The sequence below is a fragment of the Opisthocomus hoazin genome, chromosome Z (assembly GCF_030867145.1).
Source record: "Opisthocomus hoazin isolate bOpiHoa1 chromosome Z, bOpiHoa1.hap1, whole genome shotgun sequence".
Classification (NCBI taxonomy): domain Eukaryota; kingdom Metazoa; phylum Chordata; class Aves; order Opisthocomiformes; family Opisthocomidae; genus Opisthocomus; species Opisthocomus hoazin.
In genome coordinates this window covers 47,529,946-47,556,232 of record NC_134454.1, presented here as the reverse complement: position 1 = coordinate 47,556,232, position 26,287 = coordinate 47,529,946, and the positions used below count along the sequence as shown (strand labels likewise).

General features: G+C 40.3%; 1 protein-coding gene across 1 annotated transcript; it reads right to left on the bottom strand.

Moving 5' to 3' along the window:
- Positions 1-750: 750 nt before the first annotated feature.
- Positions 751-25,310, bottom strand: HSD17B3 (hydroxysteroid 17-beta dehydrogenase 3). Its single transcript, XM_075447333.1, has 11 exons — positions 24,239-25,310; positions 22,199-22,245; positions 16,055-16,130; positions 9,500-9,607; positions 8,702-8,769; positions 7,572-7,607; positions 5,400-5,434; positions 4,270-4,351; positions 2,178-2,243; positions 1,713-1,862; positions 751-1,025 (listed from the first exon to the last, which is right to left on the bottom strand). The coding sequence occupies exons 1-11, from the start codon at positions 24,390-24,392 to the stop codon at positions 915-917; spliced, it is 933 nt and encodes a 310-aa protein (XP_075303448.1). The 5' UTR covers positions 24,393-25,310; the 3' UTR covers positions 751-914.
- Between the last annotated feature and the right edge of the window lie 977 nt (positions 25,311-26,287).

Below are 26,287 nucleotides of genomic sequence, written 5' to 3'. Positions count from 1 at the left end.
TTCAGCCAGTTCTTCACACAGTGCAGTGTGTACCTGCTCATCTCACAGCTGGACAACTTGTCCAGAAGGATGCTGTGAGAGACAGTATCAAAAGCATTACTAAAATCCAGAAAAACTACATCTGCTGTTTTCCCTTCAGCAACTAGGCATGTGACGTTTTCGTAGAAGGATATCAGATTAGTTAAACAGGATTTCTCCATTGTGAACCTATGTCAACTGAGCCTGATGATTGCATTGCTCTTGAAATGCCTTTCAATAGCACCCAGTATGGTCTTTACAGGTATCTAAAGACAAAAGTTTTGGCTTCTGTATTCATCGAGGAATGCAGAGTTACTGTTTATCTTTTGTCTATGCTCCTTCCTCCTCCAGATATTGCAGAAGATGAAGTCACTCACAGGCTCTGGGCAGAAATAAACTTGTCACATTTGCAGACTTACAAAGGTCCTGTGTGTAGTCTACACTCGGTAATTTTTTTTTATTATTATTTCTTGAAAATTTCCTTGACTTTTCAGAAGAAATGAAGGACACAAAACACTCAGTGAAAGCACCAAAATACAATGTGAACAATTTGGAAATAAAGCAAATTATTGTTTTATTCATGAATGTCAAATAAGTGTAAATAGTTGTGGCCTTCAATCTTACATTAAACTAGTAACATAAATGTCTTAGAACCTATCTAAAGCTCACAGAAGTCACTGGAACAGTTCTAGCAAATTTTATGGTCTTTGGAAAGGAACAGGAATGAATTTGCTGAGTAGATTCATTGGATCAAATCACTTATCACTTGATAGGTGATTTGGACGGAGCTATGGCTCAAACTGATTTGACTCCTTCCACATTCACACACACAGAGACACAGTAAAATGCATCCTGCTGAGGTTTCCCGTTGTACATCTTCTGAAAAAAAATGACTGTTAGGGGTTTCTCCACCTCTTCTTCAGGTAACTGGTAAATACATGCAGGACTGCCTCTTGAAGTCTGTCGCTGTGGAATACCCATAAAGGGACGAACTGCAGGACACATGCCTTCAGAATATTCGAGCAAAAATAATACAAAGGCAAAGGGTTATTAGAAACCTCTTGAAAGAAAATAACTGAGTGTTCAGCAAGGTCATAGAAAACAGTAAATGCAAAGATTTTACTTTATATTTTCAGTATGCTTGTTTCTCTTAGAGGGAAATGTTCATTCCTCTCAGTTTTCAGCAGATCTGTTCTCATCCCTATACTTTCATTAAACACTCATCGTTAACAGCTGCCATATAGAAATATTTATTCTGTTAGCTTGGTGTCCCAAGAAAATGGTGTTTGTGTGATAGCACAGTCCGTTTTTACATCCTTTCCCTTCTTCTCTAATAACTTTAGAATCTTCTGGCCAATTTCTGTAAAGGAGTAGAGGTCTCGGAAATATTCCTAATAGGGTCATGAAAACAGGCAGCTGGAGAAAGGATAAAGACTAACCAGCCTATCAAACTGAGCTCAGTTCAAGACACAAAAGTGGAGAAAGCCACACTGTGCAGATACCACTGTGCTTTACTTGCGTATTTTTCCCTTCATAGTTTACTGGTGCTGCATTAGCCTTAATAACCTACTCACTGTTTCTCATTTGATGTCCAATCTTAAGATGTTTGAAATCAGTCAAAAAAGAACCTGCGGAGCCCAGAGAGCCTTGGTTCAGCCTTTGGGACCTATTTGAACACTATCAAGTTCAATTACCAGCATTTCATGGGCTAAACATCCAAAAATCTCATCTCCAGAGGTGACATAATCCAGTGATTCGCTAACAAACTCTTCTGCCGTCTTTGTAAGAAGACCAGGCTTTTGGTACATTGTCATTGGAGTAGAAACACCATAAGGAGCCACTACCTAAAATAAGAAATCATAATAACAGTGTCATGTCATCTAACATTTACACAAGGCCATTCACTGCATCGAATCCTACAGCGCCTGACAAATTGTAACAGGTATTTGCAATGCATTAAGGCACTATGTGAAGTAAGTAATGGTACTATGGTAGCATAAAGAAAAAAAGCCTATAGCTGCACACACAGAACAGAGAGAGCTTTGACAGGGTCACCCAGCATGTCACCAGGGACACCTACACTGTACAGATTCAGGCACCTCAGATATTCTTGACAGATTTGTTCAAATGAAGGCAAATATGGTAAGATATAGCATCACCTGTATGATGATTCCCTTTGCCTTATACTCTGCTTGTAGTGCTTTGGAGAAAGCGCTTGTAAAAGCCTAGAATACAATTTAAAAAAATAACATTAGCATAGCAATCTAAGTACTTTCACATATGTTCACAAATACATGCAAACACATCTTTAAAAAAAATGTGCAAGCATCATACAACCTAAGGCACAGTGCAGTGGTGAAAAACATAAAAGTGAACTTTTCAATACACATTTGCTGCTGGTGCACATGAACAATGGCAAGATTGACTGTTTAACTGCACCACAAAAGATCATGCCTGGCATTGGCTGAAGCCAGGCATGAAACAAGTACTACTGCAGACTAGACTGAAAGCTCTGTCACATTTATGAAAATGCAGAGATATAAATGCCTCAGTCCCATTTATTCTCGATACTGTTTCATGCGGCTCTCATCTCTGGCTGGCACTTGCCCTCCCAGTTCAAGGCTTACACTGCTGTTTCTCTTGCAATAAGAAAGGGACTGAATACAACTCATGCCTTCAGTGTATACCTATTAGCATAGACTACAAATATGATTTTCAAAGTCATATATTTGTGAATTTGGGGGTTTTAGTAGCTTCAGTCTTTAGGGTTTACCTTTCTAAGTTTTGTTAAGTTTTATTAAGTTTTGTTGTGGCTTTGCCTCAATTTGCAACAAACAACCACGCAGTTACTCTCTCACTCCTCCCCCCTCCCCAGTGGGATGGTGAGGAGAATCAGAAGGAAAAAGGCAAAACTCGTGGGTTGGGATGAGAACAGTTTAACATAATGGCAAAGGGAGAAGAAAACAACAATCAATAATACTGATAAAAAGCACATACAACATGCAGTGTTCTCACCACCCAATGCTCAGCTGCTCCTGAGTAGCAAAAGCCTCTCCTTCAGCCAGCTCCCCACTTAAATAGTGAGCATGGTATCACATGGTACAGAATATCCCATGTGATCGGCTGTTTGGGTCAGCACAACCAGCTTCTTGTGAAAATTAATTCTATCCCAGCTGAACCCAGGACAATATACTAACTTCTCTGTATAAAAGCTGAGAATCTTTTAAGATTGATTTTAGGAGTTAGATCTTTGAGCAATATTCAGAAAGCTGACAACATTGGATCACTCCTCTGTAATTAGAAATATAAAAGTCCTACTAAGAAGAAAAAATGACAGTGTTTCAAAGCCATCATTTGACTGGTCTTACAATTTAAACACCAATAGAGTCATGATAGTGCACAAAACATCAACATGCTCACAAGTAAAATAGTGTCCTTTCAGGGCGTTGCTAAAAAAGCCCATTTACACAGAAACAAATGTAAAAGAGAGCCAAGAATGAAAAAAGTCAAAATAATACAGCCAATATACTGCATCAGTCTGAAACAACATTAACTAAACTATTTAAGGAACTAAAATTGTCTGTTTTGAATGCAGTTCAGGTTTTGAGTAATAAGAAACTTATGTTAAAAAGAGAAAAAGGAAATGGAAAACTAGAATTTCTTACTGAGAATATCTAGCTTTTTCTTACCAAGCTGAACTTTAGCTATGTTCAAGCAAACATTGTTAGAATTTTTAATTTGGAGCAAACCTGAGCTGAGCAAGTTGCTTTGAAGTTTCAGTAAAAACCATTCACTCCTCATTTTTCTGCACTCTGGGGTTTTAATTCAGAGCAAAATTTCAAAGTGAAATCTATGCAGTCAAGCAACTCACCAGCCACATACTAGGGATTTTATTCTTGGTTCCATAAGCAAAACACAGCTCTTTTTTGCATCTACAGTTTTGAGTAAACCAGCTAAACCAGCCTGGTAAATACCATCACCTCCTGGAATGAGGACAGATTGTGAGCACTGGTATAATTATTATTTAACCAAAGGCAAAAATGTTCCAATGATCAGATGTACCTTCAGCTAATTTCATTCACATAGCTTCACTGATTCTTAGCTTTCAACTAGTGCTCATTTACATCACTTCATTATTTCAGTGAGGCAACACTGATTTATGTCCTGAAAACCTGGCCCTATATTGCTCATACAAATGCTTTGGTAAACACTTGATAGGGATTTCTTTATGAAGCAATGGGAATGACTTACCTTAGAAGCTGAGTACATTGTGTATAAAGGACAAGGGAAAGTACCCAGACCAGAGGACAGGTTCAGAATAAGACCTTTTTGTCTGAAATTTAATTTAAACAGTTGCATTCAGTTTACATTTGTCAGCATCATGGTAAAAGCTGCACGAGTTGAAGACAATTTTTTTCCCTCAGAAGGCATAGCTCTCCTATTATACTGTAGACTACACTTTCAAAAGACCTGATTTTTATGGTTTAGACAGGCGCAATTAAGTCTAAAACAGCTAGGAATAATGTCATAAGTGAAATTTAAATGCCTAGTGCAGTCAGAACCATGGGAACATTGTACCTGCTATTGTACATCTAACAGAGCAAAAACTGCCATCAAAGGAAAGATTTTATGCTCCTAAGTAATTGCCGGGTCCCCTTCGCTCATTAGCCAGCACATTCTTTTGCCTGCTCCATGCATCTGTTGTTTTAGCTTCCCTATTCACAACTCCCTGTACAAATCACTAAAAACAATTCATTCAGTAACAACCAGGAAAAAAACAAACCAAAACAATTAAACAGTAAGAGCTTATTTTGTTGCCAAAACAAAAAGCATGCACTGTCCTCTAAAATGCAGTAGTTAATAGTGTTTTCTAGAAACTCCATCTGAAGACCTTAACTTCTAGTTTAAGGACTCCTATGTCTAAAATACAAACTGTATTAAAAGGAGAAAAGGAATCCTAAATACCTGAATGAACCTCTCTAATGTAGTACAGGTATTTCCAGAGTTTGAAAAATATTATTCCAAGTACAGCTACCACTCTTAGAAGAATATGACAATATATTCAAATGCCAGTTTTTGCCTAATTAGACCCATCATATGCCATTTTATTTTTGTAACACATGCACGTTTTTACTGGACACGGATCTATATTTTATATTTTCTGTTTTGTTCTACAGTTGTCACAGTTGGTGGCAGTTCCTATCATTCATTCACAGCACTAACAGCAACAGAAGACAATCTTAATGACTGACATACTGTAAAGTGCAGAAGTTAATAATGAAAAAACATAGCTACCACTGAATAAACTGAATAAACTGAATAAACTGAATAAATAGGTAGCAGCTAAACCTACTGAAAGTTCTAGAAAAAGGTATTTTTACCTTGGTTCCATTTGTTTCAAAATCATTTTTGTCATCTGTAAGACAAAGATGTTAAAAATCATATCCACTCTCCCTCTTTCTGATTACATTTTTCAGATGATATCGTTTTGTTCACAAGATTTCCACTTGCTTAAGAACCACTCATATGTATACTGTTCAAATAACTAAAATGTGTCACATTCAAAGTTTTGGAAAATATTTTAGAAATGCTAATCACCTAGAAATCATCTGAGTTGTTAAAAAATTCCAAATGTTAGTCTTCTAAGTAATGAAAGTCTCATGCTTATCTGAAGCTTTTCAACAGTATCTGAATTTTATCATTCTTCACCATTGAATCATAACTCTAACGAGAAAGACAACTTCACAGTAGTTTTGCATTTTCACTTTTTGCTCTACCCGGATCAGAAATAGCACAAAATCATGAAAGAAAACTTTTTGTGGCTACCAAAGAAAGCTTTAGGATAATTCTTGATGCTAATTATTTAATCATCTGTTCTTATTTTAACAACAGACATAATCATGATTGTGATTTTTAAAGTGCAGTTAAATCAATTTTTAGTTAAGAAATCTGCTTCTATTTGTTGTATTTGAAAAGTATTATTGATAGTAAGCCTAAGTCCCTAGGAAATTCATATTCACACTGCTGACTTTTCATAAAAACACACATAACATATGAATCTTCCCAGAATAAGAGTGTGACTTCACTTGTGAAGGGCAGTAATGAAAGGTAGTGCAAAAGAATGATGCAGCTTTATTCAGTCCTTGTTAATTCCCTATTTTTTCAGAAGTGTCATTATGCAAAACAGAACAGCAGGAGCAAGGTGGGGTTCATAAGCTCCGTTTTCAGAAAGGATGACAATGCAGGTGGGTCACATCAGCTTGGGTGAAGGGGAATTTCCAAGTAAAGCAGAAGACATGCAAAAAGGTCCCACTTTTGCAGGAAAATCCCACTGCCACCTGTGAGAGCCGGGAATACCTGGAGCTCAGGCATTCCACCACAAGACGTGGTGAGCAGGATCCTAGCAGGAATCTAGGTTATGAGGGCGGAAAAAAACCCCAAACAGATTTAAAGATTATTTGGGCCTAACCATGAGGAATGCTGGTTAGTAGCAAGATTTCTTCTTTGTGCTTTGGAGGAAGGTGAGCGTTCATGAAAGACTGAAAACGAAGTGGTTGCAGCAGTGGGGGAAAGGAATCCCCAGGCCCTGGTGAAGCAGAAGAGGTTGATTGTGACGTATGTGCAAGGTGAGCAATGGTAAAGGGAGAATCCTTTTGTATCCAGACTGAGAGGGTGCAAAACATTTGCCTGGTTTTTGTGAGGCATCTCCATATAGCGTTCAGAGATTGCAGGTATTTCTCTTCTTTGGACATAGAACAAAACCTAGGAGCAGAAAATTCACCAGACTGCCTCATGGAAGAATCTGTTTCAATTGAGTGATATTACATGATTTATTATTTGAAGTCACCAAGCAGCAGTACAATTTGGGGTGTAAAGTTTGCTAGCCAAAGAAAGATGAACATCTGTTGACAATTTTCATGTCATGTTTAGAAAGACATTAGCCAAGGTTGAGATGAACTACAAAGCTCTTGTTCTGCTCTTGTTCATGTTAACATGCTGCTTGCAAACAGCAGAGCAACACAAATCTTAATCAGTGGTGGAAAGCATGAAATACTAACTATTCTTGCAAGGGAAGTAGCCAACCAAAATTAACACTAAGATGTAACCATACAGAACTGGGAGTCAACTCCTCAAGTTTCTGTCCTACACCAGTACAAAAGTATTTTGACAGAACAGAATGGTGTCAAAAATGCACGTATATTACAAAAAGTTAAACTGTGGATCCTGAATATTCTGCGGTCCTGGATATTCTGACCCTGAAACAAATCTCCCTGCCCACCGAGACCAACAAGTTTTTGCAAAACCTTTCAGCAGCAGTGTAACAACATGTCTCAACCAAGCAACCGTGTTAAAACATTCCACTTCAGCTCCGGTCAAAATGTTTCACAGGCAGTAGGAGCAGACCGGGTCCTCCAAACAATGCTGACAATTACTATCTGGAGATAAATTAAACAAAAACACGCAGGAAAGCTAGTCAGTTGCTCTTGTGCGAGACTAACTTTTATCCAATAAAATAATTACAGATGTAACACAGACACGAGCACGTCACATACCTTAGTAACAGAAATAATGTTGCAGTTAACGAGGCTCTGCAGGAAGCAAGAAAACAGTGAGTTCATGGTTAACTTTGGAGGGCCCGCAGCTTACCAAGGTAACCACGCTCGCCATTCCCACCAAACGGGTCTCTGGCCTGGCAGCTGCTTTCAGAGCTGCTCTGCTCGCCGCCGATTGTCACCGACTGTGCCTGGGCTGTGGGACACTCAAGAGCAGGCGAGCCCCGGCTCGTTTTGTTCTAAACCCGGCGCCCAAATCTGCTCCGCACCCCTTCGACTCTGCGCCCCCTGCGCTGCCCCGCCACATCTCTGCCAGCGGCCAAACCCGGGAGGCCGGTGCCCAGGCCAGCCGGGCTGGACGCGAGCAGGGGACAAACCACCAAGGTCAGCAGGAGCACGGCCACACGGAGACACCCTCCCCAAAACTGCCAGCGAACGGCAGCAGGGGTGGCACCACGTGGCTGCAGCTCTGAGAAAAGCAGCCTGCTTGGGGACCTCTGATCTGGAAAAGACGGTGATACATAGACTGAATGGATCCTGAGGCAGGTCCTAGCAAGAAATACATTTAGAAGCTCTGGGGGTTTTCATGGCTAATACTATAGAGGTAAGTAACAATAAGACAATTAAAAACTTAACCACATCCTTAATCCTGTCAAAGTATTCTACATCAGTAAATTCATTCCCCCCCTCGTGTTCAAAGGAGGCTTATCTTTTCATTTTTTTCACATACTTCAGCAACGGTGTTCCAAAGAAAGCAAGTTTTAACAACACTGACAAGAACCCAACACTTCAGCTGTGGCTCTGACCAGGCTGGACCCCGTTACATTGCATGTGAGCCGTGAGCCAGAGGGGCTGCTCATCCCTCCTGCAACCAGGCCAGCTGTGCTCTCCTCTCTATTGCGGGGCGCTTGCTGCAATCCAGCTGACATCTACTGTTCTTTTTCTCTTGCACGTTCTTCTGAGCATTGAAAGCAAATCAAAACATGCTCCTTCAGGCCCAGTTCTTTTCCCACTCAACCGAACAGTTAAATATGTGCTGATTGCTGCGGGAGCAGATTCTGTCCCTTGTTAAATAGAATTACAGTTCCTCATTGTTCTATTGGAAGTAGAAACCCACAGAGCACGCCTACCTCGTCTATGTCTGGTCCATTAAGGAAACGGCATGGAAGAGGATTATGAAGCATTCCAACATTGTTAACTAATCAAAGGAAACATAATGATAAGAACAAAATCTAGACAAAGTGCATAGTTCAGCTAGTTAAACAAACGGCTTCTCCTCAAGACTCCGCAGCTTTCAAGCTCCGTGTGAAGAGAAATGCTGTTTAGCATTGAGACTTTTTTATCACTGAAGTTGTTGGTACTGCTCATTACTGCCTTCAGGGAACAGAAAAACAATCTGTTGCTACAGTTTGGGGTTTTGTTTGTTTGTGTTTTGCTCTTGTTGTTTCATTTGTTTCACTACGAAAAGGATGACTTTCTTTACAAAAAAACAAAAAAAAACCCCAAACTTCCCCCAGAAACACATCTGCATTGTTGCTGTGAGGATCGTACCAATTAGTGTTAGCCACAGGCTCATTTCAGATTGAATATAAGGATCGCACACTGCTGTAAAACAACCAGTAGAGAAAATTAATTCCTTGAGGCCAAACCGGGAAGAAGTCACCCCAACAAGCTGGATGCTACTTATGCAGCGGCGGAAGAGGTTTCAAAGTAAAGAAGCCCGTACAGAGAAACAGGAAGACTTTGAAGGATCTTAATTCCCTTTTAAAACTTCTTCATGATAACTAATGCTCAAATGTATTGGGCAGCTGTATGCTTTGGTTTAAGTGTTGGCTAACAAGTTGTTATGACACATCATTTATACAATTCTCTGTTTAATACACTGCGGCCATAAAATACTCTTCAATTAACAGACTTTAGTGACTCACCCAGAACACCAATATCCAAGCCTTGCAGACTTTTTTCGATGTTCTCATATACTGAATTTTCCGTGAAATCAGCTTGTATAACCTTCACCTTTTGACCTGTGGCCTGCTCTGTAATTAAGAAAAGAAAAAGCAGAAAACCCCCCTTTGCATCTACACAGAGGGAGGGAGAGCTGTAATTAAGTAATGAGGGAAACAATCAGATGTCTCATTTAGCAATGTCTGCTGTACAGTAAGAAATTGTTTCAACTTTCTTGCTTTAAGAAAGATCAAAACACAAGAAAAACACTCGCACTGTACCCAGTCGTTTTCAAGGAAATAGCTTAGCATATACAGGATTAATTTACGCCCTGAAATCGATGGAAGCTCCCTCACAAAATCTAAACACCATTTGGTCCCTCAGTAAGAAAAACACCCCAGAAATAAACAACACAGGACTTCTTCCCCTCGTTATCATAATATTTATAAACGAACACTGTCAGTATATGTTAGACAAGTGAATGTGGGTTCCAGATCCTCTGCATAAGCACAGTTTTGCAGAATTATTTTAAAGTGTTTTCATGTGTAAGATGAACATTTTAACAAACAGAGCTTATCTTTTCACGTAGGAGGAGGGAAAAACAGGGCTGGATGCGATGCAGTGTTTTCTGCATTATTTTCAAACAATTCCTCTCCTGTTTTGACATTTGGACTCCCATACACTGAACTTTCCCCAGGATTTTGCAGGACTAAATGGCATTCAAGGGAGAGTACAGCTTAACTTTTACAAGGCCAATTTACACAGAAGGGAAAGGGAAATGTGTATGATTTTTCCAGTGTCATTGCTATGCAAGAGTGGAGCCCAGCTGTACATTACCATTTTTCTCAGCAGTTGATTTATTGCTGCTCATATTTTCAATGAAGTTCATGAGGAAAAGAGGTAGAGGCTCTTATTTACTCATTTTAAAGGCAAGGTTCTCCTTTAAAGGGGCCCAGTAAGGTCTCTTCTAACTAGATGTTCACATTGTAAATTCTTGCTACTAAACCTGCTTTCAAGTTTTATGGGCAACCTGAAATCCAGATGAAGTTTGCTGAAAAAGTGACAAGCGAAGCTTGGAAATGTCAGTAGACGATCGGATTGCAGGCTTGCTGCGAGTGGCAGGAATTCAGGTGCACGTGGATGGCAGAGAGTCTGCTTTCGGTCCTGTTTGGGAAGCTGTCTCTGCTTGTTTGGAGCCGGACTTTGTCATCCAGGCGACAGGGAGCACTGCCTTGGATGGGAATCAGACTCACCCATTTCTACCCAGAAATCTTGCCTCATCCCTCGTGTACATTCAGAATTTAGGAAGAGGCCTTGCATCAGCTCCCGCAGGAGAACAAGGCTGTCAGAAAGCTGGCTTTGCATCCAGTGGGCCAGTCTGCAACAAAACAGGGCCTGCATTGGAGGGTGAGAGGATGCCATTCCCTCCTGGCTGTTCCCTCCTTGCCCCTCGCTACTCTGCAAGTCTCAACCACTTCACCCTGCCCAAAGCAACACCAGCGGCCCGAGGAAGCGGCAGACGCTCAGACTCCAGGTCTGAAATGCGGGCTGCATCTTGTGTGCAATTTTAGAGGACATCTGTCTCCATGACAGAAGAAAGCAGGAAGGAGTGCCCTTTTTCTTGCCCTCTTTCCAAGCTGCAGTTGTGCGTATGAAAGGGACGAAACACTCTTTGAACCTTCAACCCATAAAAGCAACTCTAGTGGCAAATGACCCCCTAGAGGTCCACGGCTAGGGGAACGGTACAACTACAAAGAAAAGGACATTGTGAGTCTAAATGCAGCGAAGGGAAAGAACAGAGCAACAGCTGGAGCAGACACCTACAGTGACCTCCTGATTGAAGAGCTCTATAAACAAAACAAGATGGTCTTAAAAAGTGTAGTGATGTTGTGGCCATCTTTCTTGCGGGCAATGAGAAGGGCAGCCAAAACTAGAGCAACATAAAAATGAGGATCAAACAAACCATTTGGACTTTCTTTGCATCCCCTTGTCTGTACAGAACTGTACTGCTGCAACCAGCACTGTCAGCCAACAAAAAAGTACTCCAGATGGCTTTCCTCTGTCTCATTTAAGAATAAAACAATATATTAAAAAACAATAAAACTATCATGCTGATAAAGGAATTATCCAGGGATAGCTCTTCAGAAAATGGTAACAATTCTGCGGAGAGCCAGAAAAATAATTTCCAATGTTTCTTATGTCTCTCTCTCTCTCTGTGACAAAGATTTATGACAGTCTTTGAAGACACAAGCCATTCCAATTATTTTTGAAAATTCTAAATATGCCAGAAGCAAAAAGCCTACATTTTCAAACATCAGGACAGGTTATTGTCTTTTTTTTTTTTTAAACGAAGAGAAAACTAGTTTAAGGAAAACTAAAAATTTTAACTGAGTTGTTTAATCCAATGTGTTATAAAATGTATCATTAAGACGAATACATCTAACTCTTTCTGACGTCACATCACTTGGGAATCCCACGTCAGACAGGATAATGTGCTGCCTTTTGAAATTTACTAAGAGGAGAATAAATCAGGACAAAGTATGAAGTTGTTTAGGATACGCAGCCTGCCAGAAACTCTCCTTTTCTGTTTAGAAAGTTATGAAGAACTTCTGAAAACCTGAGGCAGCAAAATGAATGCCTGAGCAACACAAGAACAGATCTTTGTAGAAAGAGAGATGCTTTTGAAGTACTATAGCAAAATTTGAATACAAAGAGAGAAGCACTCAGGCTAAGATGGCATCCATATTCAGTGGAAATCTGCAGAGAGGAGAGCAAAATGAGAAGTTATTTTAACAACTGAAAGAGGTTTAGAAAAGGTTTAAGATTGGGGAGAAATATAAAAATTTATGTTAGATTATAGAGCCCAAGTTCTGGCCACATTTCCAAAGCCTTTTGGAGAAATGTGTCTCCTCAGAAATGTAAGATAACTCAATTCAACAGCAAAATGGAGACCAAAGAAAAGAGTAAGTGTGAAAGCAGAACTGCAAAAGATGATAGAAGATACCGGAGAACACAGACTCAGTCAACAAAAACGCAGGAATTGGTACCAGTTGCCAGAACGTCCTCAAGGCCCTGCAGTGCTGTGTTCTGTGTTAGTGCACACTGGGAAAACAGCCCCAGGCAGTAATGCTTTACCTCAAGTGATCAGCAAGACTCAACAGGCATTTTTAACAGCCTTTGAGGATGAAGGAAAGGTGTGCCAAATGAGCTGCTTTATGCTTGTCAGTGATGTCAGCTTGTTACCTGGTTAGCTCTCGGAGCTAGCCCTGGACAGACAAGGGGCAGAGGAAGCGGTAGGCCGGACTGGAAACTGAACATGCAGCAGACAGCTAAAGGCATCAGCACCTTGACAGGTCTTAGTAGGAGCAAGACACGCTTGGTTCTTCACAATTCTGTGGGGTGATTTTTGTGTTCACTGCTTTATTCTACACGAATAGGCATGATTTCACCTAACCCAAACTCATGAACTGCATGCTTAGCTAGTCTAAACTGGTGTAGTTCTATTTTCTACTGTTTTCTGAAGATCACACACCTTATCTTTCCTTAAATACAGATTTGTTTCTTCTCAAAAAAACCTAAAAGACAAAACAACTAAAACCCCCAAATCCCCACACTTGTTGTGAATAATCTTTATGTCTTACAGAGTGGCTTTTGTTTGTTTGGCATTAACAGCTAAACAGTACAGATCCTGGTCATATAAATAGGTCCTAAAGCATAACTTTTCCATCAGGACCTAGCTCCATCTGTACAGCTTGCTTAGGAAGTGTAGGCAGAAGAAATAAAGAAGGAGTGCAGTTAGGAGCATTCCACCATTTCTAATATTCTGATTTTATGGTTTGAGCGATGTTTCACAATGACAGTACTAAATCTGTTAAAGAAGCAGCACACCTGGTGTGACAGTCCTCCCTGTCTGCCCTCCACATGGCTTACTTTGTTATCTTTTATCTCATTCTAAAACAGCTTTCCTGTCCGAGCGGATGGAAATCCGTCTTTCGATTCCAAATCTTCTTTAGAGAAATGTTTTTCTTATGGTGGATTTCTGCCTGCTACAACTCTGAGAGCTGTTCCCAGGCATACCTGTGGCCCATGGGACTGTTGGAAGGCCAAACACTGAGGTCTGTGGAATTACCCACACTTTAGACTCCTTTCATTTACATTATTCAGTATGCAAACTGAATGTGACAGTATGATTAGGAAAATAATACTGTCAGGTTGGAAATGGAGGCAAGTCATTCAATTATGGCGTACAACTGATTGGAAAAAGATATATGGTGTAGCTGCTAAGGAAAAGGAAACATGGGTAATGTGTCCAGTCCTACAACAATTTTACACAGTCTGCAACAAGCTTTCTGTCTCTGTCTCTCTGTGCCTTAATCTCCTTGCATGTTAGTTCAGGGTAATCATAACCGCTTGGAGCGAAACACTTGTTGTTTAAGCAGTTTAGAAAGAAAAAGTCTGTGAGAAGTAGAAAATTTAGAAAACAGTAAAACCATTCTGGTGAAGTTTCTGCTTCGTTTTCAGTTTCTGTTGTTTATTTACTGACATAAAATCACAGTAAGTTTAACTTTTCTTCCTTCCCAATGGCTGCTTAGCCTAATTATAGTAAAGCCTGAGTCTGCAAATTGGAATCCATGGAACATTTCCAATGCTTTAACATAAGCCCACATCCAGAGCTCCCTGTTGACATTAGTGGCCTCCAGATCAGATGCTTGGTGCTTTTCATTACTGTATCTTCCTCTCCTTCCTTTTGTTTGTGCCGTCTACTTGTTGTTATGTACTCATTTCCAACCTGACACAATAAGTAACACATGAGTCACTCTGGGCTTCAGCCACAACCCACTGAAAACAATGGAAAGACCTCATTGGGATTCGCCACCAACTTCAGCAAGCTTTGGGAAACCTCTTTATGACCATGACCCGCCTGAACGTGGCACGGAAACCTGACCAGTGTAGGCTGAGCTCCTGGGCTCACACTGCCCACCTCCCCACACTGCTGCGTGCTGCTGTGGACAGGAAAAAGTCCTCGTGTGTGAAAACCCACAGGGCATTGCTGCACGAGGCACAGGCATCTCTGCAGGCTGCCTCTGCTTTGCCTCGCGACTGGGAAAATCCTTCCTCGCGTGTTGCTACACAGCTCAGCACAACACGGCCTGAAGCAGGAAGCGGGCCTGTGGATGATCTTATATAAATCAGTGTGCAAAAGAATTTACAGTATGTTATCTTTCTGGATCCCACCAATTTTTTTCCTGTACTTAGCTATGTTAGTCTCGGCAATCCTACTGTTTTCATTCTTTCCTTCTGATTATAATTTACAATGCAAAGGAACTATATAAAACTCCTTAGCCTTTTTTCCCCAGGTTTCTATTATTTTAATTCTTGAACATTTAGCTGTGAAGAAATGCAACGATGACACCAGAGCTGGCCTAATTCCCACAGAAGTTCATTTTTTATGGCTGTTTACTTAAAAGGGGCTAGCGTAGGCCATAGTCATATCGGTCTCACAGATATGTCTGCTTATAGAGACTATTCATCGAGTTGGTGCTTTCCTCCTTCGATACCCTTGCTTGACACAAGAAAACAAATCCATCCCCAGAAAAAAGGGGAGCGAAACTGGACAGAAAACTTCAGAGTCCAATCCTTGATTCTGGTAGCTGCAGATTCAGAAGTTAAAGGTTTTTTCACCCACTTCAAGTCCGTCACCTCCCTTAGGTATGTGCTGCTCTCTCTGCAGGATGAGGATCCTGGACCTGATACTCTGCTGGAGCCAGCTGCCAAGCCTGCTTAAGGGCAAGTCTTTCTAACAGAGGTGTAGTCTGGGAGGGACACATGCTTAACACAGGAACCTGTAATTCAAGGAATCTGGTGGACAGAAGCCATAATAGAAAAAGAGACAGTGGGAAGAATAACCTTGATTACAGCAACCTTTAAGTTAATGGAGGTTATAAACTCATTTGACTCCAAAAGAAATTCTGTCAATCTTAACATATTTAAACAGGCCATTCCCTGCAGTGAATAGCTAACTTCCTTTGAAGAAAAGAAAGGGAGCATTATTCGAAAGAGACACTGCTTAACTGCTTTATCAAAAGCTGAATATAACTTGAAAATCTTAAAAAAGGTACATTATTGCATTTTTACTCCTCTGCTGTGTTTCAAGAACTAGCCTACAGAAAACCTTTCTATCCCAAGCATAAGCCATTTCATAGATTCCTCTGACAACTCCAGTACTGTATCTCCTTTGCCTGTATTTAGGCATTTTAGGGGCAGCTGAAGCCAGTAAAGAATGCACATTTACTATTTTTATCCAACCTACTGCACTGTTTGAATTGCAGCATGTATTTCTAAAGTGACCCATGACCAGAAGGGTTCAAGCAACACAGTAATACCAGAAATTATTTGTAGTATTGGAGCAATACCAGGGGCTATATCTGCAGCAATATCTGGGGCCCTACTGTACTAGATACTGTACCAAGGAAACAGACCTCCAGATCCTGTAAAGCCAGCCTGCTAAATGGGAAGATAAGTTTGAGACAAACACTTACCAACTTCAGAGGCTACTCTCTGCAGTTTTTCAAGAGTTCTGCTTATCATAACTATATTTAATCCACGTTTTGCCAGCTATAAGAGAGGAATATAAAAGTTGTTAGAAAACAGTAAGTTGACAAGAATCTTTACAATTTTTCCAGTTTTGCAATAAAAACAATTATTAATTCTTTTAAATTGTTTTCATTCAACTGTCACCTGCCTCATGGGAAAACAACAGATATTAAAACCAGGCCAAACAATACTCAGGCTTAAAATGGGCTTCCAAAGGATCTCCTTCATTGTATAATTTTGTACCCTTACAAGAAAAACCTACTGGACAACAATCAAATCCCAATAATATTAACAAATATAAATAATCTGAGCCAGTTTCAAATGAATGAAAGTCTGTGGGGAGCGAAAGCAATGTGATACTTCCCAGAAACACATTTTTATTTTGCCTTGGATTTCGGAGGCCAAATACATTGCTGACTTCCCAGTCATTTTACAACATCACCTTCCACCCTCACATTTTTTTTTTCCTGAGGAAGTAGGATTGAATTGAAGGCTCAAGGGTTTGAAATTATTTGGACTTCATTCATATTTTTTTAGTAGAAATAAAATTTCATGCTGGTCAGGTGGATAAATTCTAACTGCTTTTTTTCATTAGAGGCAAACTTAAAAAAAAAAAAAAAAAGAAACCACAGAGAAAAGATGAAGTCCATGCACAAAAATTCAAAATACAGTCACACAAATGTACATCCAACAAAGATGTTGGCAATAGTTGAATAGTTGAAGTTTATAGCTGTGAGCACCATTTAACACAGCAGTCCATTTGGTATTACCACGTGCAGAATGAATGCAGAACAAATGGAGAACGGTTCTCTCCTGTGTTCCTGAGTAGTCCCATTCCCATCAGTTGAGGAGTTCTAGGCAAAGCTTGAGAGAGAAACATGGCCCCCAGCTTCTGAAACTGAGTTATTAACATGCAGAAGCTGAATGACATTGTGTGCATAAAGAAAGATAAAGCTGAAATTATAAAAATGCCCATGAGAGCAAGGAGAAAGAGATCTAAATTAGTCAGCACAAAAGATAAAGCCAACGTCGTCTGAAAGTACCGCGTTTACTTAGAAGAAGAAACAAACTGGCAAGAGTCCACACACTGAAGACCCATTCACTTCCATAGCTGACTCCCTGCAATGCTTTCTCCTTAAACCTACGTGAGGGAAACAGTTTGTCCTGTCAGGCTCTTCTGAAATAATCTGGAGAATGTTAAGGAATAAGGATCTTTGTTCAAAAATTCGCTACATCGAGAGTAGGAAGGGCAGACATTCTGTTAAATGTATCAACCACAACCATTTGCATTTTCAGCACAAAGCCCATGCTCACAATCCTGCACTTCTGGAGACCCTCTCACATAATTGATGGGTGCTCCAAAAAGACCTGAACAGACTGAGACACTTGGGAATTTCAAAAGCTTATTTTAAGGGCTCCATTTTAAGTTCTCAGGAAGAGAACTCTAATTGCCTACATACTGGTAGATTTCCTTTTGTCCACAACGAGCTTGACTCAAACCGTTTCCAATCACAGACACGGTCTTCGTTTCCATGGACATTTGCTCCTTTCTGCCATTTGGGGGTGTTCAGGTGGGGAATATTCTTAATTTTTGTGCCTTTAGACCCAAAACCAAGTATCAGCCATGTCATACACAGAATGAAAACAAAGTTCTGCTTCACTGGGCTCTCAATATCATCTCGGTTATGTCTCTGTATTTCATTTGGTAGAAAAATCTCTCCTTAAAACCTAAGTAAAAAATTACTCCTATCATTGAGATTGCATTGTACTTCAGCTAAAAGCACTTTTGTGGCAATCTTACAAAATTGTTAACTGTCAGGTGAAAGGACGTTCCCTTGCTGTTGCATACCAGACTAACCAGAAGTATAAGGCTGTAGCAGCCATTTCTCAAGGCAAAAGAGGCTACACACCTGACTGCTCTTCTGTGCTTCCTCACCCACATAGAAAAGGTGTGCCCTTTTCAGAGAAAGGTTTTATAGGACATTGTAACTACCATGAGGTTCAAATGCACCCTCAAGCAAACAAAAAGAACTGTGCTTAGAAAATAATTTGCTGGCCATCCACAGCAAAGGTTAAATTAGTTTTAACACTACCGCATTTCAAATAAAGGTGACTTTTAATGTAGACATCTTTAGCACAAAGCATTTTCCTAAAATAAAACGGCTTTGACACTAGAGCATGGTATTTCCTCTCACAGTTAAGAATAAACCCTGGCTCCCAGCCACGCAATGTGCAGCTGCTTGTGTTAGGAAATCCTGACTCCCAGTGGCAAAGGACTAAAACGCTCCTGAACCTCTGAGACTGCTAAAGCGCAAGATTATTATTACTGACTCCAGCCATAATGAAATACGACAACTTAGAATTTAGAAATGGGGCTAATAATGAAGAAAGATCAAGCAGGATCCATGCTCTGGAATCTCACAAACTCGTTGTTAAAAAGTTCAAACCAACATTGAAGTAGTATAAAGTCGCTCTGCTGCACATTTTTGCAGCTCAGTCTGAGGGGAATTTTTAAAAAATAAAGCTTCATGGAAGGCAAGACACAGGTGTTAGCTTCAAACCATGCATGTAACTACTACAGTTACACTGACAATTTGGTTATACTCTACACAGATCACTGGACATAATAATTTAAAATCCCTAATAATGCCTCATAGAATCTGTATCTGCCTACTGTAGATTTCTATCTATCACAAAAGAGATTCTTTTCTCTTCTCCAGGATTGGGCTGATATGGCCTCCGCGCTTCACCCCTTTTCTTCCCTTGCCTCAGGTTCAGACCTGTAAGATCTCTGTGATTCAAATCTTTGAACCCTTTTCGGTGCAGCAGACCAGGACTGAGACAGGGCAGAAGGATTCCGCAAGCTTTCTACTAGCTATGTGCCTGTGCAACTCGAGCAGAATAGCATTATTTTCAGAAATAAATCCAGGACCAAGTGCAGAAATTAGACTACATATGCAACTGGAGCAGGAAAACTCAGATCTTATTTAGCTTGTCTTATATTGCTGGTAATACTATGCTCAATTTCAGGAAATGAAACAAAGGTTTAAGGTTTGAGAAACTGTTGTATGACTAAATCAATGCAGTGCCTGTCTCAAAATGGTCTGCTGTAACATCGATTTAGACATAAGCACTGGCCTGACTTATAAGAGAGTTATGAACTATTAACAATAACAAAAGTGGTGACCATGTGAACCACCAACACCCTGCTTGTGCCCTGACATCAGATGAGAAGTTTGCAGAGACTAAACAATAAGTCTCCGAGTATGGCATGCCCTCATCTGTAAACCCAGTATGTTTGAGGTGCTAAGCCAGTAACAGATGCTAATGCACGTCTGCACCTATTGCATGAGAAAAACAGAAAAAACAAGACTGCACCAGTACCTGAAATGCTAACAGATGAGCAGAGATGTGACAGCCTAGCAGCACACTCACAGTTGACTTATTATTCTTCCTTGTCGTAAGTCTGGTGAGTCTAAACCCCATCAGCTCAAGAGCTAACGGACCAAATCTAACAGAAACCTGGCTTTTGAAACAATCATAGCAAACTAGTTGCAAAATCCCAGCACTCAGACATCACAGCAGTCAGTTAAAATGTCGGAGTCTTTACGCTCAAGAAGGCCAGTTGTCTAGCCTGATGTGCTAGAAACACAGAGACTACATGGAAGCCTGGACTTCCATGCAGAAGAGGATAAGCTCAAGTTGTGTGTGCGCTTGCCTCTCAACACTAGCTCAGAAAACCAAGGGGACCATAATTTGCTCTGACAAATCTGTGTCCTGGCATCAACAAAGTAGAATTCTGAGACCTCACAGCTGCTGGGCTCTTCACACAGCCCCAGTCAGCTCTTGAGCTTAACAGACTTCGCAGAGACCTGTATTTAGCCATAAACCTTACAAATCAGGGTACTGAACCAGTAAACACTGTAATCTTTCCCTGGACCTCAGTCTGCTGGGTTTTATCCAATGAACCACCTACTGGGATTTCCACATAAAGCAACGAACAGAGAAAGCCACATCACACTAGCCTTCCAAAACACAAGAACTGCTCTCCTTAGTCTCCTATACCATATGCTACCAACAAGTGTGGATCCATCAGCCCATGCCTGAGCCCAGGATGTCAGAAAGACATTCCCCTCCTGGTGTCAGACCTCAGACTCTAGAAGAACAGACATTGTGGCCATGAAAAAAGGCTTGCCTTCACATCAGCCCATAACAGCAGAGGGACCTACGCCAGAAGAACATCAGAGAATTTTGTACCCTGACATCAGACCAGCAAGACAGTAGTACTGAGCCAGAAACTCCAAAGGTACACAGACATTAAAACAGCATGGTCAGCTTTATTTATCCACAATCCACATACAAGTGTGTGATTCGACCTCAGCCAGCAAGATGACATGCCAAGCTATGAGCTCGTGTGGTGTGGGCTTGGGATCTGCCCCACAGAGCAGTAGCTTAGCACAGCTTCAATCAAAAGGACCACCCGGGGAGGAAGGTACGTCTCAGCATGGATAAAGATGGCTCTCAGTCATCCCATGACAGCCAAAAATAATGAACAAATGTTCCACAAACTCTACACAGTTCCAGCCAAGTTAAAAAAAAACAAACCCAAACACAGTAGTTGTTTTCTTTTTTCTCATGGTGTAAAGCAGCCATTTGCATGCTCTAACTGGCCTTTTAAATGGGATTTACTCTTGCATAACCCACGTAGCACAAAGGAAGCAGAACAATGACAGAGGCTCTGATCTAGACATTCACAGGTCCCTGCAGCCTTCACGTGGATGAAATATCACCAGGTGCTCACACACAGTTAGTTCAGCAAGCTACATGTGCACGTGATTACACCCAAAGGCGTGGTGTTAAACAAATGTTTAAGCATATCCGATGTTTCCCCTCCTTGTCTTGATTCCGTCCCATTCCCGCCTGACCTAAGTATTTGTCAGACCCTTCCCATTTGCTCATCACTACAGCAACTCGGTAGGCACGCAGAAGGCAACATTTTCCTTTCTTTCCCACAGGAGATCTTGTGATCTTTATCACAACTATGCCAAACGTTAAACTATTACAGCTGGCATTTGTCTTTGTGCTTCCTATATTCATTGCACTTTCAAAAGCAGTTGTTGTATTGCCACTCCCAGTAGTGAAAATCACAAGGCAGGTGTTTAAACAATGCATGCACTTTAAAAGTCCAGTTTACCAGTCCTGTAAATTAATTTGAAAGCAAACTCATTTTCACTTCCTGAGAGATATATTTTTTAAATTATGAGCAGAAGCCATGACATCTAAACTCTTGCGTATTACAGGCTGTTAATTTTCACCTGGGCACCCCAGCTCTGAAGACAATTCTTGTTTCATCGCTGTTTAGCTTCTAGAAAGGGAGGCAGTTTTGAATGAAGGCACCAAAGAGAAAATCTACTGCTCAGTCACTATCGCTAACAGCAAGGCTGGTATAAGGCAGTACAAGGCCACTCTGCCCTCAGCGCTGATTAGCATGGGCGCACAGCGAGGGACTGCAGCACTGATTCTGCACACCAGCAGCTACAGGGTCAGCACGGAGCTCCTCTCTCCTCTTGCGGGATCCTAGAGCTACCCGTTCCTAATTAAACCATTACGTTTCCTTATAATTTCCGTAACTTGTAGTTTATATTAATTTACACAGATTTCGCTTTTATTTGCTGTCTGAGCTACATCTTTGAAAATGTGTTTGCAAATGTAAAACAGAAAATTACATTTTGTGCGTTAATGCTGGACCACCCCACTGAAAGTCAAAAGGCAGATTAGCTGTGGAACTGGGTAAAAAAGGACAACGTAGGCAATTTCATACCCTGGACAAACAACACGAAATCTTTTGGATTACTCAGTGTTTCCATTTTATTTCCTTATTCTGATGAGACCACAGAAGCATTAATGACTTTCCTCTGAAATGCGATACCAGTTTTCTTTCTTTCTGCACATACAGAGGAGAAGGATTAGTACTGTTTCTCACAGTGGCTTTGAATCCTTGAATAATTTTACTAACTTGCAGAGACTGACAATGGCGTAGCAATTGCCATTTTGCTAAAATGAACTTAAGGGTAATTAGTCTATCTTACCTCAAAGGAATATGCTTTTCCAAGCCCATCTCCTGCTCCTGTGACCACTGGAAAAAGTAAAAAGAATCAGGATTACATTTGTAGCTCTGCTTTAGCTTGTTCCTTCTTGAAATTTTTAATCTTCGTCATGTGTGTTTCCTGAACATTGCAGCCTAAAAGCTTATACTAAAGCACAGAATCAATCTTTTAAAAACATTATGTCCTTCCAACTTTTTAATCTCTTTGTTACTTCATTTAGCACATTTTGCCTTCACAGCAAACCCCTCCCAGCAGTAACCTATCTGATGCAGCAGGTAGCTATTACTTTCGTTTTCAATGGGAACACGTTCAGTCTCAAGTCAGTTGCCTAAGACTTGGAAGAATCTTCTTCCATACACATATTTTTACAAGTTATGCTTTGCAAGCCTTTCACTTCCATGCTCGTGGCAGAATGGTAGGTGACAGGGACTAAGTGGTGACCAACGCTGATAGAACGGTTTCTCACACAAGAAATCTGTATGTAAGGAAACATCACAGCAAACTCACCACCATCTATAAAATGCCCTTCCTTCACAGCTGTGCTATTCATTTTACCTTTAGATTTAGTGTTACTGGGAACGTAAACAAGCTTTGGCCTTTGTAAAGCGCTGTGAACTTTAAATGTTACACAACAAACACTAAAGAAAGAAAATCCTTACCACCTTAAAAACAAAGAAGAAAGAAAAGAGTAGGAAAGCACTGAAGCGGTTCCAAGGTAAACCTGGTAAGTTTTCAGAGCAAAACTGAACATGAGTCAATAGCTAAAAAACATTGATAAAGAAATTCTAAACTGTAAGAGACACTGGGGAAGCAAGGGTGAATGGTTAGGTTCATTGCCAACAGAAGAGTAATTACTCTCTCACTTCACAGAGAAATGAGACCCCTCAGTGAAGCAGCAGTGGACCTTTAGCTCTCTAGCAGACCTGCAGATGAAAAGCAAGAGTCTGCTGGAAAAAAATCTTCCAGCTCCCAGTCATAACTTTCATAGTTCTCAGGATCTCACCTGCCATGTGACACACCACATCGTCCAAGCCTTATGAATTTTACTGGGCCCAGAAGACTCTAAGTTTATAAAAGGACAGAGGTCCACTGAAGGAAACAAGCCTTCTAGCCTTCAGTGGAAACAAGGATTTCTTCCCACTTGAACAGCTGGTATTCAGGCAGGTTTTATGCAAAGGGGTGGATTTCATTTCGCACTAATCTGCCGTGTGATGTGCTTATTAAACACGTACTCAATCCAGACACATCAAGTCTCTAATGCAGGGGAAAGGAAGGAAGCACAAGAGTACTGTTTGGGTCACTTCTTAACAAGATGCCACCACCACTGACATCTGTAGCACAGGAACTCAGACACTGTAGTACCCGTTCATTCTTGCTTAACACTGATAACATAACAAGCTTAAGAAAAACATCAGTGATCAGTAGGAAGAAGAAGGTGTTTATTAAACATTTCTGTTACTTTATTAGAATGCGTAATATCTTTAAAAAAGTACTGCCAAGTTGCAGCCTTTGAAGTTTTTAGGCTAGACTAGATTTGGCTCGTTAATGATACCATTAAGGATAGGTCACCAATTCGGAAAAAACAAACTGGAGCAAAGTCACCAGGAACAAAGAAAAGTTGCTTTGAAGAGTGGATACCATATGCGAGACATAAACTAGTTGCTTCACATATCAGGAAAATGCAGATATAGGCAACACTATTAAAACAAAAGCATTTGCACTAGAAGAAAAAAAAATCAGAAGTAGGAATGGGGAGAGAATTCACATCTACACACCAGATGCATGAGCTGTTACCAGTTTGACTATTTTTCTGTTCTCCCCAAGTACACAAAACCTTCAGGCTTATAAAATCAAAGTTACTAAGAGAAAACAAAAAGAAATTAAGCAAACATCGCCTGGTGGAAACTGTGTTTTTCTCTGAAGTGACAGGGTAAGGGAATGCAAGGAAAACCTCTCCCGATTAGTAATGTAACAATCCATCACTCAGATACAAGAAGAAGGTGGTGAGGAAGTTTCCTTTACCTGCCCATTCTCCAAGCGACTGAAAGAAAGTCTGAGGCAAAGCACTCCACATATGTGTGAAAATACATTTCATAAATCTGATGCACTTTAGCAGAGTACAGAAACAGATCAGACCCCCAGCAAGAGTGAGTAGCTGATGCTGGAACGCTTCCATGGTGAGCGAAGGCGGTGAACTAGGATGAATCAGTCGCTCTCTCCACGCAAAATGCCTCTTTCCAGCAGGCTGCTACTCTCTGAGCACTGGCAGAGAAGTGAGAAGCCTAATCAAATCACGTGACTTTTTTTTTCCAAGGAATGTCAAGGGTTTAGATTAGAATAGCATCTCCACATTACACCCAGATTCGTAAACTACAGACAAAATCCAAACTGAACAATGATTTCTGGCGTGTGCTTTGGAGAAAAGGTTTCACTCCTTTTCTGGAAACTACCCAAAACCAAAAAAAAAAAAATACTTTCATTGTCATTGTTTAGGATTCATAGAGACTAACAACGGGTATAAAACAAAACCCTGGATAAGAACACTCCAAACCTTGAGGATAACAAGCATCAGCACTACTTCTTACAGCGCCTAAGAATTTAGCCCAGACACTTCCAGGGCAAGTTCACATCGAACTTGCGTGGAGGCCAGAAAAAGAGATTTATCTACAAATCCAAAGACAAAACAATGAAAGGTTACTAAAGTCACCTAATTATTTCTATACAGAGAAAGCAGTATTATGTAACTTTTCAAAGGGTTTTCGGAAAAGAGGTTAATACCATCACACCCATTTTACAAATGGTGCCATTACGGCGTAAGTGTAGTAATCTGTTAATAAGGGAACAGGACTTTCAGCTTTTCTGAACAAAGTGTTTGAACAAGTACTGAAGTTTAGGATGTGCATCAAAACCTTAAGGGGAAGAAAAGCTCACAAGAACAGTATCTCACTGCAAGACAAAGATGAAGTCAATGAAATTCAGACCTCAAGTTATTAAAAGAAATTTTAAAAGTTAACGTGGAATTTCTCAGGGAAGGCACAAAAACAACCTTTGCTTTTCTTTGTAGTGGCAATTTGAAACATTACCCATTTTTAAAGATCAGTTTAAACTGGAGAAGAGGAAAACTGATGCTTACATAAGCACTTAGGATAAAGTAAAATAAAATTTGTCTATATATTTTAATGATATTCTTCCACACTTAACACGAATCATCTTTAAAAATTCACTTAAAGCTGACACCCAGAAATCTCCAGCTGAAGAGCAGCAATATAGGTCAAATGTCACATTACTGACACTTTCAGCCAGAAAACCACAATATGCAGGTGTATTGCAGAGTAAAAATGACAAAAATCACAACCATCTCAGCTTAATAATCCAGTTTCCTCACACATAAGTTCTCATAATATGTCAGTATAATCACTGCTTTCTATACCATAACACCTTATTTTACCTCATAAGTAAGGCCAGTCAGATCAAAAACAATCAGAATTTCAAAAATATTTACTGACCATCACAAATTCCACAAATTATCACTCACTATTATTCAAGGAATACTTTGAACTAGTTGCAATGTGTTCTTCATATGCAACAATGCTGTATACCTTCTTTAAATGAAAAAGAAACAAAACCACTTCTATTTGATGACAGAGTCAAAATGCAAACTTCTATAGCTGCCAGTCTTTTCTTTCGCACTTCCAGTTCTGCCCATACTCCCTTGACAGTTTCTTTTCCAGAGGCTGGTAACAAGTCTGAGACACGCTTACAGTACTTCACGGACCTAATATATGTAAATCAGGCCAAGATACTGACGGGAAAAATAATAAATTCTTATAAATGTGAAGAATTGTTCATCCAGCTCAGTCTAAATTTTTTTCCTGAGGTATTGCTTCTCTGACTTTCACGGGAATCCCTGCAAGAACCTTACACACTGCATGGGCAGAAAGCTTCCTTGGGTGACCACTCTGCTTTTTCACTCTTAATCTCATTCCATTACAGCTATCCCACTGCTAGGCAAACCCTTTAAAATGAAGAGTATGAACAGATGAACGTACAGTACAATATTCCTTTCCAATA